At 42.8% G+C, this 16,341-nt stretch overlaps 1 protein-coding gene across 3 annotated transcripts in view; it reads left to right on the top strand.

The window, feature by feature from the left end:
• The first annotated feature begins 13,241 nt into the window (after positions 1–13,241).
• The window catches only part of MIB1 (MIB E3 ubiquitin protein ligase 1), a 78,247-nt gene continuing 75,147 nt past the window's right edge, over positions 13,242–16,341 (top strand). For 2 of the 3 annotated variants that reach the window (XM_013366863.3, XM_013366859.3), the window contains exon 1: positions 13,303–13,761. In XM_013366863.3, the coding sequence (XP_013222317.1) occupies positions 13,533–13,761 (229 nt within the window). In that variant the 5' untranslated portion in view covers positions 13,303–13,532. Of the gene's footprint in view, positions 13,762–16,341 lie in introns of all 3 variants that reach the window. The other variant, XM_005498370.4, reaches the window with a different exon arrangement.

Below are 16,341 nucleotides of genomic sequence, written 5' to 3' on the forward strand. Positions count from 1 at the left end.
AATATATAAAGGGTGAGTGTCACGAGGATGAAGCCAGGCTCTTCTCAGTGACAACCAATGATAAGACAAGGGGCAATGGGTGCAAACTGGAACACAGGAGGTTCCACTTAAATATGAGAAGAAACTTCTTGTCAGTGAGGGTGACAGAGCACTGGAACAGGCTGCCCAGGGAGGTTGTGGAGTCTCCTTCTCTGGAGACATTCAAAACCCACCTGGACGCCTTCCTGTGTAACCTCACCTAGGCGTTCCTGCTCCGGCAGGGGGATTGGACTGGATGATCTTTCCAGGTCCCTTCCAATCCCTGACATTCTGTGATTCTGTGAAAACCGTGAGGAGCAGCTAATGCAGGCGTGTGGAAACTCAGTCACAGAAGGACAGGCAGCGTGTCCACTTCCCAAACACTGTTATTTGTAGAGGACACAAGTATCGTACAGGAGGAAGAGGAGACAGTGGAGCTTCCAGATGCAGCACTGGCTAACCAGCAATATCTGTCTAAATATTTTGAGTGACACTGAAGTGTGCAACTGCTTTTCCACTTCTCACTGCTGTTACAAGGTATTAATGAGGATCAGAGAGGAGTAGATACGTCTTTTCTGTCCTGTAAGAGAAATTCTGCCTGCTCCCTTTACAGTTGCAGGGAGGCCCTCACATGTTTACTGACTCAAATGCTTCCTCGTTCAGCTTCAGAAGAAGACACACAGTATCTCCGTCCTTTCCTTGGCAAAGTCCTGTGAGCGCACCTGATAACACAAAGATCCTGGAGCTGAGCATCTGCTATTTGAGATGCATGCACCACGGGACACAGAAATACTGCTCCTTATTTTATACCTCAGCTCCATGAACTGGTGAGAGAAGACGGACTTTGCTCAGTGAGACTCTTCATTCCTTACTTTATCTGTGTTTTATTGCTATTTCCAAATTTTAAAATGTAATTGAATTTGGGATCGTAACCAAAAAAAAAAAAAAAAAGAATGCAAGAGCAGGAAATGAGATGTGGCCTATTTGCCTATTTCAATTGCTTCTCCTTGCTCAGATCTTACCAGAGAGATTTTTCTCTGGCATAAAGCATCTTGGTCCATCTTATTCACCATGAAACAGAGGTGGCAAGCTCTTGGATACTGAGCTACAGCTCTGTACTGTAGCAAAAAGTGCTGTCATGTCCATACTGTGTCATCAAGCACTCTGCTCTGGTGGAGCTACAGTGGGTTCCAGTCCTGCTTTGATAATTATCATAAAAACCTATCAAAACATCTAAAGACTTTGCAATCAAATGGTTGTTTCTGATTGCATTGCTCATTTGAATATGGGATTTGGAAACATCAAGCATGTTTACCTTTCAGTCTGACAAGCAGAAATCTACTTCTCACCTATTTCTTCTCTAGTAAAAGCAGTTTGTACAATTTTAAGAATTTTTCATTGAAGATTCAGAATTATAAAAGTATGCCAAGTAATTAATTGATATTACATTTAAAAAGATGAATTTAGATTATATTAACAGTGTATTGCAATGTTCTGAAGAAACTGAAAAATAATTATTCTTCCTATCCAATCAGCTGTCCAAAGTTTCCAGAGACACAGGGGCAGAGCTACTGCAGCTGTTGAAACAAGGATGGGAATTGGTAAGCAGAGGCTGGGAAGGATATGGGGTTTGTTTATTTTCCCTGAAGCTGTTATGGGAAAAAAAAGAAACTGGACAGGTGGAAAGCCTGTTGTCAACACTGCGCTTCCTCTGCTTCTGCTCACGGAGAACAGCCATACCCGGGTCTTGGTCCTGACTTGCTGGGAATGTGTGTTGTACACCCCAGATAAAAGGATTTATCGTGAAGGAACACTCTGGTGTGAGCAGCTGGAGTAGATAGCGTTGTTCTGAGAACGTGCTTCATCAACAACTTGAACTGAGGAGCCTTCAGAGACACTAATTTGGCTGAACTGAGGACTAGACTTCAGGGTGCTACTTCCGAAGAAGGAAACTGGTCATTGCTTGCAGCAGACTGTTCTCCCACATTCAAGCCCTATTCCCATTAAGCTGAAGAGCCTTTGAACCCCCAAAAAGCTAAAGAAAAGAAAAATCCCAAATGGCTGAGAAAGCGTAGGACACAGAATCTGTCCATGGGACTAGAAGGCCCATGGTCAAATGCACACATACATGTTTGACCAAAAACTGGAAGGCATGGCTGTTGATGGTTAGAGGAACCCTTCTGAGGCAAACAAAACCAGCAGTTTAATGATGTGATCAACAGAATCACAGAATGTTAGGGATTGGAAGGGACCTTGAAAGATCATCTAGTCCAATCCCCCTGCTGGAGCAGGAACACCCAGATGAGGTTACACAGGAAGCTGTCCAGACCGGTTTTGAATGTCTCCAGAGTAGGAGACTCCACAACCCCCCTGGGCAGCCTGTTCCAGTGCTCTGTCACCCTCACTGACAAGAAGTTTCTTCTCATATTTAAGTGGAACCTCCTTTGTTCCAGTTTGCACCCATTACCCCTTGTCCTATCATTGGTTGTCACTGAGAAGAGCCTGGCTCCATCCTTGTGACACTCACCCTTTACATATTTATAAACATTCATGAGGTCACCCCTCAGTCTCCTCCAGGCTAAAGAGACCCAGCTCCCTCAGCCTTTCCTCATAAGGGAGATGCTCCACTCCCTTACTCATCTTCGTTGCTCTGTGCTGGACTCTCTCCAGCAGTTCCCTGTCCTTCTTGAACTGAGGGGCCCAGAACTGGACACACTATTCCAGGTGTGGTCTCACCAGGGCAGAGTAGAGGGGCAGGAGAACCTCTCTCGACTTACTAACCACCCCCCTTCTAATACACCCCAGGATGCCATTGGCCTTCCTGGCCACAAGGACACAGTGCTGGCTCATGGTCATCCTGCTGTGCACCAGGACCCCCAGGTCCCTTTCCCCTACACTGCTCTCTAACAGGTTGTTCCCCAACTTATACTGGAACCTGGGCTTGTTCCTGCCCAGATGTAAGACTCTACACTTGCCCCTGTTATATTTCTTTAAATTTTTCCCTGCCCAACTCTCCAGCCTGTCCAGGTCTCGCTGGATGGCAGCACTCCAGTCTCCAGAGAGACTGAACAAATGAAACAAGATCAAAGTGCAAAGGTTGATGAGGTTTATCTGGTCTTTGACCACTACCCTGTGCTTACTCATAGGAGTATTAACATTGTCAGGTGTATATGACATGCCAAAGGCAGGCTGAAACAAATTACGTGTACTGAGAAGGGCTAAAGGTTTTTTGTTACTGCATAAGCATGTTGCTACAGTGTCAATACCAAGAATGTTAATAACTTCCTTCTGTTTTAAGCAATCCTCATCAGATCCTCCAGTTCCAGTACTGGGTTTTTTTAAGTCTTTAAAAGGTTTTTCTTTGGCCTACAACACATTTTGCAGAGCTGAAATATTCTGCTTATATTACAACCACTTCCAAGCAATTTAGTGATTGCAAACTGCGTGTGTGGGAAGAACACAAGATGGTTGCTATGGTGTTTTGAACTTTTTGTGCCTTTATTCAGAGGAAGAGAGCCCTACATTCCCAGAGAGACTTGCTATTTGCACTGTGCTCTCTGCTCTCTAAGTGCTTCATAAAATGATTGCACCAACCCAGCTCTAATGGATTACAGATTAGGTAGAAAGAGCACAGGATTGTTCTTTCATTTTGTCTCCCAAGATATTTTGCTTAAGCAATAGATAATAATTTACAGAAGCGATTGTTTAGTCTACGCTCGTGCTATGTTGTATTTATTTTTTTGTTGGAGGAGGTGGCTCTGTGATTGTTTGGGGTCTGCAGGGGGACCGATATTCCAGCAGATAATTGCAAACTGATCCCAGAACAATTCTCTGTAGCCCCACTCCTGGAATTGATTTCAATAGGTGCTGCAGCACCTCTGAGGAGGGGCCAAGTGACTTTTAACCTCGGAGTTTTACATTCAAGGTTCTGTTTGTTAAAATTATTTTAACATTCGTTTAACTTTAGCGATCATCTAACAAAATTTGAAAAATATCTTTGTGTTAGCCTTACCTATCTTAGCAATACTTAAAAAGCTCAAGTCCGTGTGTAAAACATCCGAAAAGTTTTCCATCAATGCAGGGAAGAGAGCACTCCCTGTTCCTAATATTTATTGTCAGCAGGGGAGTGGGAGAAAAAAATGCATTTGAAAAATTCGAGTCATCATTTCTCAAGCCTTCCTCATGCATATTATAGATTTTTCTTTCTTTAAAATGTGAATGAAGTAGGGAATCCATGAAGTCAGTGTAAATGTTCTATGTTGGAGGCTCTTCAAATTTCAGAGGAAAAAGCCAAAAAGCCAGGCTGTGTTTATTTTTGTACTTCTGGTACTCATGAAAAAATCAATGGTTGTGGTACTAGGAATAGCTGCTTCTGCTTGTACCCTTCAGCTTTGCCACTCTAACTATTATTTCCATATTCCCATGCATCCATATTTTTTTCTTCCATGCTGCTTCACTCCATTCCCTCACAAAGTATTTCTCAGCCCTTTCCAGTGGTAAAGTTGGAAGGAAGATAGGATTCACAAGGAATGTTTTGTATCATTTAATGTAACTTTCTTTAACTAGGTTTCCTTCAATTAAGATGTGAGTATTCCAGTTTAGCAGATATAGCAGGTATCCTGATTACAGATGCAACCACACGATCTAGTATTATTTCACTCTCTGCTTAGGTGGTTGAAAATACCTTCAACAGCTGCTGCGGCACAAAGAATGACCAATATTTGTCTCCCTTGGAATAACTCTTGCAGGATCTAGTTTACATGAAACCAGGTCCCTGCATTTGAATACAGCTGGCAAACTATTAAAGACAGGTTTGTGGTTACCAGAGATCAGACCAATGTGACTCATCATCATGTTAAATAATGATGATGAAACTTTGTTTTGTGTCATCTAAAACGTTCACAGAAGAGTTAAAATAAAGGTCAAAAATTGGTGATATGTGGCTGAATATAATGCTGAGAAATGTGAATTAACTTAAAATTGATTGTTTTGTTCAGAAACCAAAGATAACAATCCACAGCATGCTGAAAACTCAGAATATGAGACAGTACTGTATACAACAAATTGAAAATAAGAAAATATATTAAGGACATTTCTCTTGATCAAATTATTTTTTTTCATTAAAAATTTTAACAGAAGCTGCTACAGAAATTGGAGAATTTTCATAAGAGTACAGTAGAGCTGGATGTTGAATCTAGGTTAAATTTCCTCTTGGCTCCAAGGAATCTTTACTGTAGCTTAAGGTGAAACATTTTTGGTTTTATTTACCTATTTTCTTTCCTTTATAAACATTTCAAAGTGGGTAACAATTTGCATCTTGTGTTTCAAACACAAACCCAAAGAATTTTAGAATGCTTTGTAATAATGTAAGAAAATGCAAACAAACAGAAAACCAAACCCCCAACAACTTCCATATACATTTGATAAACTCTTGTTCTACCTACATGAACGGTATGGCTCCAGCTGAATTCAGTGGAGTCAGAAATATATTGAGCGAATCTTTTTCCTTTTGGCAGTTTCTTAGACTTTCTTTAGCATGTTAATAGTGAAAAATATTTCTAAGCATAAGACATAAACAAGATGATATTAAAAATCTCTACTTTCTGCAAAGAATACAGCCTAGTTTAGCAACAGATTTTTTTTAAAAAATTATTTTTTAAAATGTCTAGCTGTATTTTTAATAGAGATTTCAACCAGTCTATCAGAGTGTGCTGGAAATCTTGCTGCTTAGAATTTAGGATCACATAATATTGTGACTGGGACTATTTTCATGTGACAGAACATTCAACCTTCAGATTCTGTTCGAGTTACTCAATGTTGTTACTATTTTAGCAGATTATTAGAATTAAATGTAGGTATTCTTCAGTGTTGATGTAATCTTTCAGGAATTACTTAGTACATATTGAGTGCTTTTGTAATACAAGACCTGTACTTGACTGTAAGCACATGATTAGTCCCATTGATTGCAACAAAAATTATCATGCACATAAATTAGGAACATTTACAATATCTTGTTGACCTATGGAGACAGTTTACTTTCCTATCAGCCCAAAAATGTGATCTATCTGGTTCTAACTATAGCTGAGAATTTCAGGTAAGGACTTTCTTTACAATATTTGCAATCCTAAAATTTAATACCAGGAAGAAATTAATTCCTCCTTCCAATGCATCATCTAATTTAAAAATCATCCACCAAAAAAAAGCCAAAACAAAACCAAAACAGCAATATCTGGCTAAAGATACCAGGGAGGTATATATTCTTCAATCCTCTGAAGTATGCTGGAGTAGGAGAATTTGTATAGATGTGCAAATACAAGTACATGGTATTGTAGTGTGTATGCCCTAGATTACTACTGAATGTTTAGTTATTTTATTTTGTCAAAACTTCAAGTCTAACTTCACGGGTATCCTGTTTTCTCTATGCTCAAAATAGTTAAGCTTAGTAAAACTTGAAACCTTAACCAAGGGACAAGATTCCAGTGTGCTTCTGTCTGGGAAAGGTAATCTTCTTTATCCTAAAATGCTTTTTTAAACATGTTGAAGTTTTTAGCCAGATACAGGGGAAAAGTCCTTAGCAGATCTCCATGGGATTACTTTTGTTTCACAGCAGGAAAATGAAATGACACATTTATAATATGTTCTCTGCTCATCAGTTTTTTCCTTCATAGAGCAGGAGGAGTAGATAGAACTCCTTAGGGAAAGAAACAGTGGCATGGACACTGCAGTTTAGTATATGTGTTCTAATTAACAGTTTAATAGAGGATGCCAGTAGCACAGTAAAAAACAAACACACCAAAGAATTTGTTATGTTGCATGTCAGTTTGCTCACTATCTGGCATTAAAAAGTATTTTAATCTGCAGAAACTAGGAAAGAAATCAATGCCAATCGTTCATTTCTGAAAATTGGGGAAGAAATTGGATTGTGTTATGGGTAATAAATCTGGTAACTAAAGAAGTGGAAATACAGTGCAACTTTAACATGGTAGGTATGTTTTAGCATTGGTGAGAGATGGTACATGGCCACATGATGGCAGCAGAGGCTGAGATACTATTTTTTTTTCCTACATTGTAAACTATGGCTAAACAGGATATAGCCTAAAGTTCCTAACTGGTTCTTTGGCTTCTAGACAATATATATTACCTATGTTTTCACTTAAAAAGATGTGGCATGTTCATCAGCCTAGATGTTCTGTGGAGATTCACAACATGCTTTTAATTTAAAAATTAATGAGGAGGTTTTTTTTTTCCAGTGAAACAGTACTTTTCATCTCATTTGCCAATATTTCCATCTTTCTTCCTCAGTTAGTTGAGTTAGTTCTACCTGAAAGAGTAGGCATATTTCAATAAAACCAAGGCAGTTCCTTACTTATTCCTTTTCCTAATACTTCTGTCTGCAGGAAAAAAAAACCCAACTGATTATAAAAACCCATTTTGGGGGAAACTAGAAACTTAAGGTCTAGAATGCCTTAATTTTTTAAGAGAAGGACTGAGAAAACTGCTTGTTCTAATACAGTCTTCAACTCAAGAGGCGGAATTTTTGGACTCAGATTGGTATAAATTAATAAGCTCTACCTTTGTGTTTTAAAAAGAAAACTACAATTTGCTCATTCTATGTAAACTAGGTACTCCTCTTTTGCAACTCCTAGCAAGCTGTTTATATATATCCTTCATATTACAAATGCTGACAACTCAAGATTTGTGCAAAATAGTAAACAAAACCTGAAAACTCCATGAATTAATAACTGTATTTCTAAGAAGCCGGGTTTTTTACTTCTAAACCATGTAAAAGCAGGCTTTTCACATGGGATTCTCTCCTGCAATAGGCACAGTGCACTTTCTGCATTGAGTGTTCCTGATCCTAAGAGTGCAAGTTCAGCTTTAATCAAACAAGACAATCCAGAAAAACTCCTATCAACTCCTGTTCAACCTATGCAAATACTTATATTAGGATTCCTTGCTAGAGCATGACATTTTTCAGAACCGAAGGGCAACGAGGGAGAGTTTAGGCAAGTGGCTCTCTGGAGTGGCTTACAAGTGTGAAACTCATTTTCACTAGGGGCACATCAGCTTCGTGGTTGCCTTCAAAGGGCTGAATGTAATTTTAGGCCTGTATAAATGTAACTACACCTACTCCTAAAATTAAATGAATTTGATACCCCCGGCTTAGAAGAACAGGGGCATAGGCTGGATGACCCCCAAAGTCCTGTTTTCTGTGACTCTGTGAGGGTTGTATTACCCTCTAGGAGGGTGGCAGCTGCTCTTACAAAAAGCAAATACACTCTCCAACAATAACAAGGAGTTTAAAGGGATGTCATTAGGTTACACATAGCACTGAATTCTGCATAAACCAGAGGTCTTTTCTCATGGCCCCTCACTGGATTGTGCTAATATGGCAGGATGTTGTGAGGAAGACCGTAATCAGCAGGTGGAGGATGGTGTGACGCAGCAATGTGCGTAATTTTGGGTAGCCAGCAGGGAACTCGTTCTGTAGTTCTTTTTGTGCATTCAGATTCTTCCACTGAATGTATACTAATGAGTCTTAGCAATTACAGGCACCTATGCCTAAAGCACTGTGGATTCCCTTCCTCCAGCCAGTGACTTAAGTGCTCTGTCTTGAATACCTGAGGTGTTCAAAGCCAGCACTACCTCTCAAGGCAGCCAGCAGGGGTAATTTCAGCAGCACTGTTCAGGTAAATCAGGTCTTTGGCAGGAAAGCTTTGGCTGCATGTGGTGCAGCACTTTAAGTCAGTACTGCTCTGCCAGTCTGCCCAGCTGCTCTCCTCACACAACAGGGATGGCCGAAAAGAACAGAAGTCCTATGCCTCTGCTGGCCTTAGGTTTGAGGAGGCTTGTGACCGAGTATGATTTCTAGATTGTAGACCCAAAAAGCAAAGAAATGAAACTCCTGCTAACTCCAGCAGCGAGGTTTTAGGTGGCACGTTGGCTCTAAGGCTGTAAAACAGCCACTCTGTGCAATAAGATCAGTGGGACCAATGCAAGTTTAGGAGATGTGATAAACTCTCAGCATTCATCAGAACAGTCCCGTTGAGGGACCAAAGACTTGTTAGAGAAAACTGAAGATGCCGCATGCATTTATTGTGTAAAAACAACCAGCCAGTGAACTAACCTGCTCTGCCTGCAAAAGGCCCTAAGCCAACAAGAGTTTTTTAAATTGTAAAATGGATACAAGTTCTTCCTTAAGGTAGTGCTGTATCCAGTTTTCCACTGCAAACATCAAAAATGCTGATATATACCTGAAAATGCTGCATCTGCCACTTTTCTTGTCACAATTTGTTAACTGGATTCAACATCCTATGGAATCTCCATCTTGTTTATAACTTTGCATATCTCATTTATTTCACACTTCAGCTTAGTTTCAAAATTCAAAAGTATATTTTTCCTTTTGCTACTCACATTCTCATTCTTCTATCTCCATCATTCTGTGGGTCTTCAGGTGCTTACTCAGATTCTTTTACTTATATTCTAGTACTAATTTTTATGCTGGTATATACTCCTGTGGCTGATGGCAGAAAAATATCAGGTAGGACCACTAATGTCCAATATAACTTGAAAAATAAATATTTCCCTAAAGGTATATCCTTTCCCATTCTGTGTTGTGTCCTTTTAAATCTGCATCTGAAACTGGTACTTACTTACTGCTTGTTTTGAAGACTAATTCAGATAAAAGGTTCAGGAACTAAAGACCTTTTTTCCTTACAGATTGGTTAAACACCAAACAGGCACACAAAATAAATAATATAATGTATGATTCAAAATATTTGCAGTTCTGAAAAACACGGTAATGTAGCCTATGAAAATTTTGTGACTTCCCCAACTTTGTGGCCATGTGACAGGAGAGTAGAGTTCAGAAATCAGTCATGTACTCACTGGCAAGTGAATATATTTAATCAGTCTGTCCACTCTTTATTTCCTGCCACATCAATAAAATGGTACAAGCCTCTCTATTTTGGGCTATGGAGAACTTCCTCTTTAGCTGTTACGGGAGCATTTACGTTCAGCCCGATAGATGCTGGGTTCCAGTTATTACCTGTATTCTTGTGTGTCTCAGCATAATAATCATAATAAATAATGCAGGCGTCTTTAGAGATTCTGGTTTTTGCAAGTAAATAATCTGATAGAAAAAGCAGGTGAGCAGGGAGAGGCAGAGTCTGTTGGGATAGAGTGGGAGTGGTCACGAGGAGGATTATTAGGAGAGAAGAAGCTCCAGGATAGTATCTGCTCACATGCTGAAGTTCAGCAGCAGACTCTCTGAATGTCTACAATTTAGAGTTTCTCGGAAAAATAAATGCAAGGAGTGAAATTTTCTGATTCTCTCCAGGAGAACTAATTCTGATATCGGACTTTGTTGGTTTTCCTAGCACAAACTTCCTGGTTGCAAAAAGCCTTTTTTATCCAACCTTATCAAAGAGTAATAGAAAAATGTGCTTTGGGTTATTCTTAGATATGCACGAACCTTACACTTGCTCATAACTATCAAAACATGAAAAAGTAGAGTGAGGCAGATGGGAACATTATGACTGTAGCTAGAACCTAGCTAGAACCTTCAGTAGATCAAGAACTCCCTGGAGTTTCTGGGAAATTCTGCCATATGTTATACATTTAATTTCAATTACATGTACCAAGTATAATAAGCTAGTACAAGCTGTGGGTAGCTTTGTATGGGGAGAAGCATCTGCAAGAAAACCTAAACTGGCTGGCAATTACATGCTTTCCTAGGATGGTATCTGTTAGCATTCTGAGGTTTCCACTGCCAAAGCAGAAATCAGACACTGCTTGGGAGTGCCTATTGTCAGGACATAATTTCACGTTTAAGGCAACATTCTTTAGGCTTAGCATGGGTTATGAAGGAATGAATTATGTGAGGAATGTGGTGGTAGTCTGGTGGTTACATGGTCATATTATTCTGCTCTGCTATACATATTGTGAGAAAACTACACAAAAGAAGTCAGGAAATGATCTCATAGACTCTTCTAGTCATAATAATAACCACAAAGGTGAAAGGAAGCACAGAAAGAGTAAAAATACCCAGGACACAAGGGTAGCTGGGCTGCCTTTTATCAGCCATTTCCCTGTTGACTAAGGAATTGTATTCTTTTGTCTGATTCAGGCTTCTCTAAGATGGATGCTTTTTAAAAGTTAACACAGAGCATGACTAGAGAGAGTCAAAACCAATCAGAGAATCAAGTGCCACATGACCCAGCAATGTGCACTTGCAGCCCAGAAAACCAAACATATCCTAGGTGGCATCAAAAGGAGCATGACCAGCAGGCCAAGGGAGGTGATTCTGCCCCTCTGCTCTGTCTTGGTGAGACCCCACCTGAAGTCCTGCATCCAACTCTGGAGTCTCCAACATAAGAAGAACATGGACCTGTTGAAGCAAGCTCAGAGGAGGCCACAAAGATGATCAGAGGGCTGGAACACTCTCTTGTGGAGATGAGCTGAGAGAGCTGGGGCTGAGAGCTGAGACCTTATAGCAGCCTTCCAGTACCTAAAGAGGACCTACAAGAAAGCTGGAAACGGAAGGACTCTTTACAAGGGCATGTAGTGATAGGACAAGGGGTCATGGCTTTCAACTGAAAGAGGGTAGATCTAGATTAAATATAAGAAAGACATTCTTCAGAATGAGACTGGTGAGGCACTGGCACGGGTTGCCCAGAGGACTCATGGATGCCCCTGGAAGTGGTCAAGGCCAGGTTGGATGGGGCTTTGAGCAGCCTGGCCTAATGGAAGGTGTCCCTGCCCATGGCAGGAGGGTTGGAACTAGATGATTTTCAAGATCCCTTCCAACCCAAAACATTCTGTGATTCTATGGTGACTCTCTATAAGATTAGCCAGGATGTGTGGAGTTGAAGGAAATGCTTGAGCATTGTGAGAGTGCTGACAAAGAGGGTGTCGCGGTTGAGACGGACAAACGACATGGACCAAGTTCTTTCAAGATGAAAGTAATAGACGCCATTTATTGCTACAAGTGCATTTTTATACAATTTTACCAGTTCATGTGTCTTTTCACTATTGGTTACAAGTTACAGCACTAACATCTCATTGGTTAATTTTTCTATCATCCATGTTATTCTTCTACCCCCTTCTCTCTCACGGGTACATCTCTCCTCTCTCCGGATACTCCTTTACTCCCATCCTTCTCAAGGGTAAATCTTAATATCTCAAGGCTGACCTCTACTCTCATATTTTCTGTCAAGGATTCCACAGACCTGCTGCAGTTTCCCACAAGAGGGTAGTTTATGAAGAATTACATTCCAGGTTTGTGGTCCAAGTTTGAGTAGGCACACTCTCCATGAGGGGTGCCCTGATGTGGGAAGGGCAGGTAGGGACACAGATTCCCCTCTTTTGCTGACTGGAACACCTGAACACGAGCTAAAAAAAGCTCGTGGACTACAGCAGCACAGCCCCACTACACTCACCTCAATAGCGTGCAAGACTCGTGTCCACAGTTTGAAAAGAAAAAGGGATTTCAGGGCACGGACGTAATTGAAAAATGGGGAAAACACAACACAGATTTACCTGAGGCAGATAGCACAAGACTTAGTTGATACAGTTTAATTGATAATCCCTCTGTCACTAAAGGAGTGGCGATACGGGCAACTCCACCTGACGGGGAAGCGAAGAAGGCGATTTGGGAAGCTGGAGCGCTCTCCCTCCCGCCGCCGCCGCCATCAGCTCAGCGCGGGACGGGTCCGCTACCCGCGGGGCCTCATCGGCGCCCGCGCCCCCAGAAGGAACCGCCGGGCTGGCGATGTGGGGGAGCCCCAGGCAGCTCTGCCGGCAGGGGTTTATTCACCCCCGCTCCCTCCTCCGCTTCCTCCCATTCCTCCCATTTCCACCGGCACAGGCCCGCGGCCCGTCAAGGGAAGGGGAAAGGCACGGTCACGGCACTGGCATCGGCGGCGACGCTCAGTGCCCACCCCGGCCCCGCAGGTGGCGCCCGAGCGCCGCCCCGCCCGGTCCGCCCCCCCACCCCGGCGCTGCGGCTGCGCAGAAGCCCTGAGCCCGGGCGCATGCGCGGCGCGCCGAGCGCTGACGGCCGCCGCCGGTCTCCCTGGTGCCGCCGCCGTCGCGGCCGCAGTTCCCGGATGTAGCGGCGGGCGCGCGGGGCCAGCGGTGGCTGGAGGCTGCGGGGTGCGGGCGGGCGCCGCGGGCCGGGGGCAGCCGCTGCGGCGCCGGGGATGGGTGCGTAGGTAGGAAGGGAGGAAGCGAGGAGAAGAGTCGGCCGAAGGCTCCCGCCCGTCGGCTCCTCTCGCCCCAGTCGCGTCCCCCGGCCCGTCGGAACGGTCCCTCTCTCGCCCGCTCACCGTCGCGTCAGGATTGCCCCTCTGCCCCCCGCCCCCGTCTCTCCCTCGCCGCACCGGCACCCGCGGCCCGTGCCCTCCCTCCCTGCGGCCGAGGCAGCCGTCCCCATCGGGGTCCCCCTCCGCCGCCTCCGGGCTGCGCGCCCCTTCCTGCCGCCCCGGGGCCCGGGCCCGCGGGGCGTCGCCGGGATGAGCAGTTCGCGGAACAACCGGGTGATGGTGGAGGGAGTCGGGGCTCGGGTGGTCCGGGGACCGGACTGGAAGTGGGGGAAGCAGGATGGCGGCGAGGGCCATGTGGGCACCGTCCGCAGCTTCGAGAGCCCCGAGGAGGTGGTCGTGGTGTGGGACAACGGCACCGCCGCCAACTACCGCTGCTCCGGGGCCTACGACCTGCGCATCCTGGACAGCGCGCCCACCGGTGAGCGGGCCGGGCCGGGGGGAGGGAAGGAGGGAAGAGGCGAACCCACAGGACCCTGTCGTGGCCGGGGGGTGCGGATCAGGACCCGATCCTAGAGGCGGATTGCTCCCCTCCTTTCCCTTTTCGGGCTGTGCCTTTCTCTCTCTCTCTTTTTTTTTTTTTTTTTGGGGGGGGGGGAGGGGGCAGAAAACCGGCTACTCTCCCCATGTCTGTGCGTGGGTGGCTATATGTGTGTGTGCAAATGTATAGGTACACACTCAAAATAAATGCATAGTGTGTGGCCGCGGGGAGAGGAGTTGTCCCGGGACGTTTAAATTGGGGTAGACAAAGCAAAAGTGATTTGCCATAGGGAGCGGGTTCCCCGTGTGCCTGGGTGGGGGACAGTGAGGATGTTACCTCAGTGTTTTGGTTTGTTCCCCCCCCCCCCTCGCCTTGGATTTAAATTTCAGAGTTGCTTTGTAAAATGGTGACAGTCTTTCTGAGTCAAGTAGAGGGAGGACTGCAGAAAAGAGGTGTAACACCTTTTTGCTAAAGATTACATCAAGTGGTTGAAATAGTGTTTTGTCTTGTAATCTGCGTGTTGCCTTTTATCTGCATTGCCAGACCTGCTGTAAAATAGTGAAGGTACTGGGAAAAAAATGCATTCGTTCATTCTTGTAATTACTTGGGTGCCTGATATTCATGCTTTAAATACAGTCAGTTTGGACAATGGATTTATATCTGCACTGACATTATGCGGCAGTGTTAGTGTTGCAAGCACTGCAGGGAAATGTTCATTTTAGCACCTGTTTTTACAATTAAAACTCACAAAGAGAAATATATTGTTTAGTTTCGTCAGAAGTACAGTGAGGTGATTTTGGGCTGGGCAGGATTGCCTCAATAATGAAGTGATTGGACCTATTTGTTGGTGCTTAGATGTACTGTTTTTCTGATGTGTTTTTCAGTTTGATGAAGAGTAGAGACCATCTTTGAGCCAGCTAGGTGTAGTGTTACAGAAAGAAAAATTATAGCAGTGGGTTGAAGCTAACAGACTTTTGAAGAGACAGCATCATGGAATTAATTCTAATTAATTACAAAAATGTTGTTAAGAAAAAGAATACAACACTAAACACACCACACATTACATTGTGAGCCTTTGAGGTGGATTTAATTTCTGTATGTCTGAGTACCTTTGTCTCTCCTGGCTTTGTGGTTCGTTTTTGTTGCTGTTTTGGAGGGTAGATGCTATTAAAATGAGGTGAAAATCTTTTGAATTGGACCTTGGAACAAGAAGTTAAGAGTAGTCTTTCAAGTAGTTGATCCTTGTGTTACAGATGTTTATGCTTTGAAACTTTACCTGCATTTGATGTAGAAACCAGTGGGACTGCTTCTGCTTAAAACTGAAGCGTATGCATAAATGTTGAATATGAGCCTCCAGTGATCGTTATTCCACTTCTGCTTGACGTATTTGCAAGCTGATGGTATTGTGTTAACTGCATCTGGAAGCTTACACCTAATACTCAGTTTTAAGTCCCTGATATTTTTTTTCCCTCTGCTTTATTCCTTCTGATTTTCAGTTATGTTTACACTTTTGTATTAGAATTTTAGTTTCTGCTTCAGGTAGGACTGTGTATATTGCTGTGGGAAAAACTCATAAACGTTGCTGTTTTCAGGCTTTGCAAAATGGTCTCTTCCTGAGGTTTTTGGCCAATGCGTGCATCATACTCATGGAGCTGCTGCATGGAGCTACCCAGGGTTGCTCTTTGCTAGAGGGAGTTACTTTTGAGGTCGTAGTATCCTGGAGACAGGAAGAGTACAAATCTGTAAAGTAGTAGCAGCAAAAGGGAACTAGGATGCTGTCAATTAGGACCAAAATCCTGGTTTTATTACTGATTCACTTTGTATTCTCAGGCAAATCACTTCCCTTTTTTAGTTTCCACCTTTTTGTAGTTTCTTATTTTTCTCCATGGTAGTGACTACCCATTGTTTAGAATAAGGGACTCTGACTTTGGATGAGAGTTTGATATTATCTCTAGGGAGCATCTAGATAATTTTTATATAAATATTTGCATGAAAATGGCATTAGGTGGCAGGAATTTCTAACTGTGGTATTAATAAGGATGCTGTTTAGCAAGGAAATGTTATAAAATATGGGGTGGATTTTGTTTGATGATACTTAGCACAGTGTTAAATCATGGCTTATAGTTTAAAATGGAAAAAAATTATCTAGTTCATAAAGTTACAGTCACAACGTGATTGTAAGTTTATAGTGAGAATAAATAGAAAAATACAACAGTGGAAAGCAAAATTAAATTATTTATTGCTGGGAGTTCTTTTTATTAGGAATTCAAAAGCAGACTCAATTATAAGTTCTTAGAAGCAGTGCTTGCAGCCAGAGTTGTTACTTTGATGAGCCTGTTACTTTGATGGCCTGTGCAGCCAGAAACAGTGGTGATGCATCAGGAACCCATTATGTTGTAGAAGAGCTGTTTGAAGCTCATTCTATTAAAAAAAAAAAAACACCAAACAACAAACAACCCCCTGAGTTTGATACATGTATGCGCATATACATATATGTATATGCCTTTGTTTTAATGCCAT

This window comes from Columba livia, chromosome 2, assembly GCF_036013475.1.
Source record: "Columba livia isolate bColLiv1 breed racing homer chromosome 2, bColLiv1.pat.W.v2, whole genome shotgun sequence".
In the NCBI taxonomy this organism is placed as follows: Eukaryota; Metazoa; Chordata; class Aves; order Columbiformes; family Columbidae; genus Columba; species Columba livia.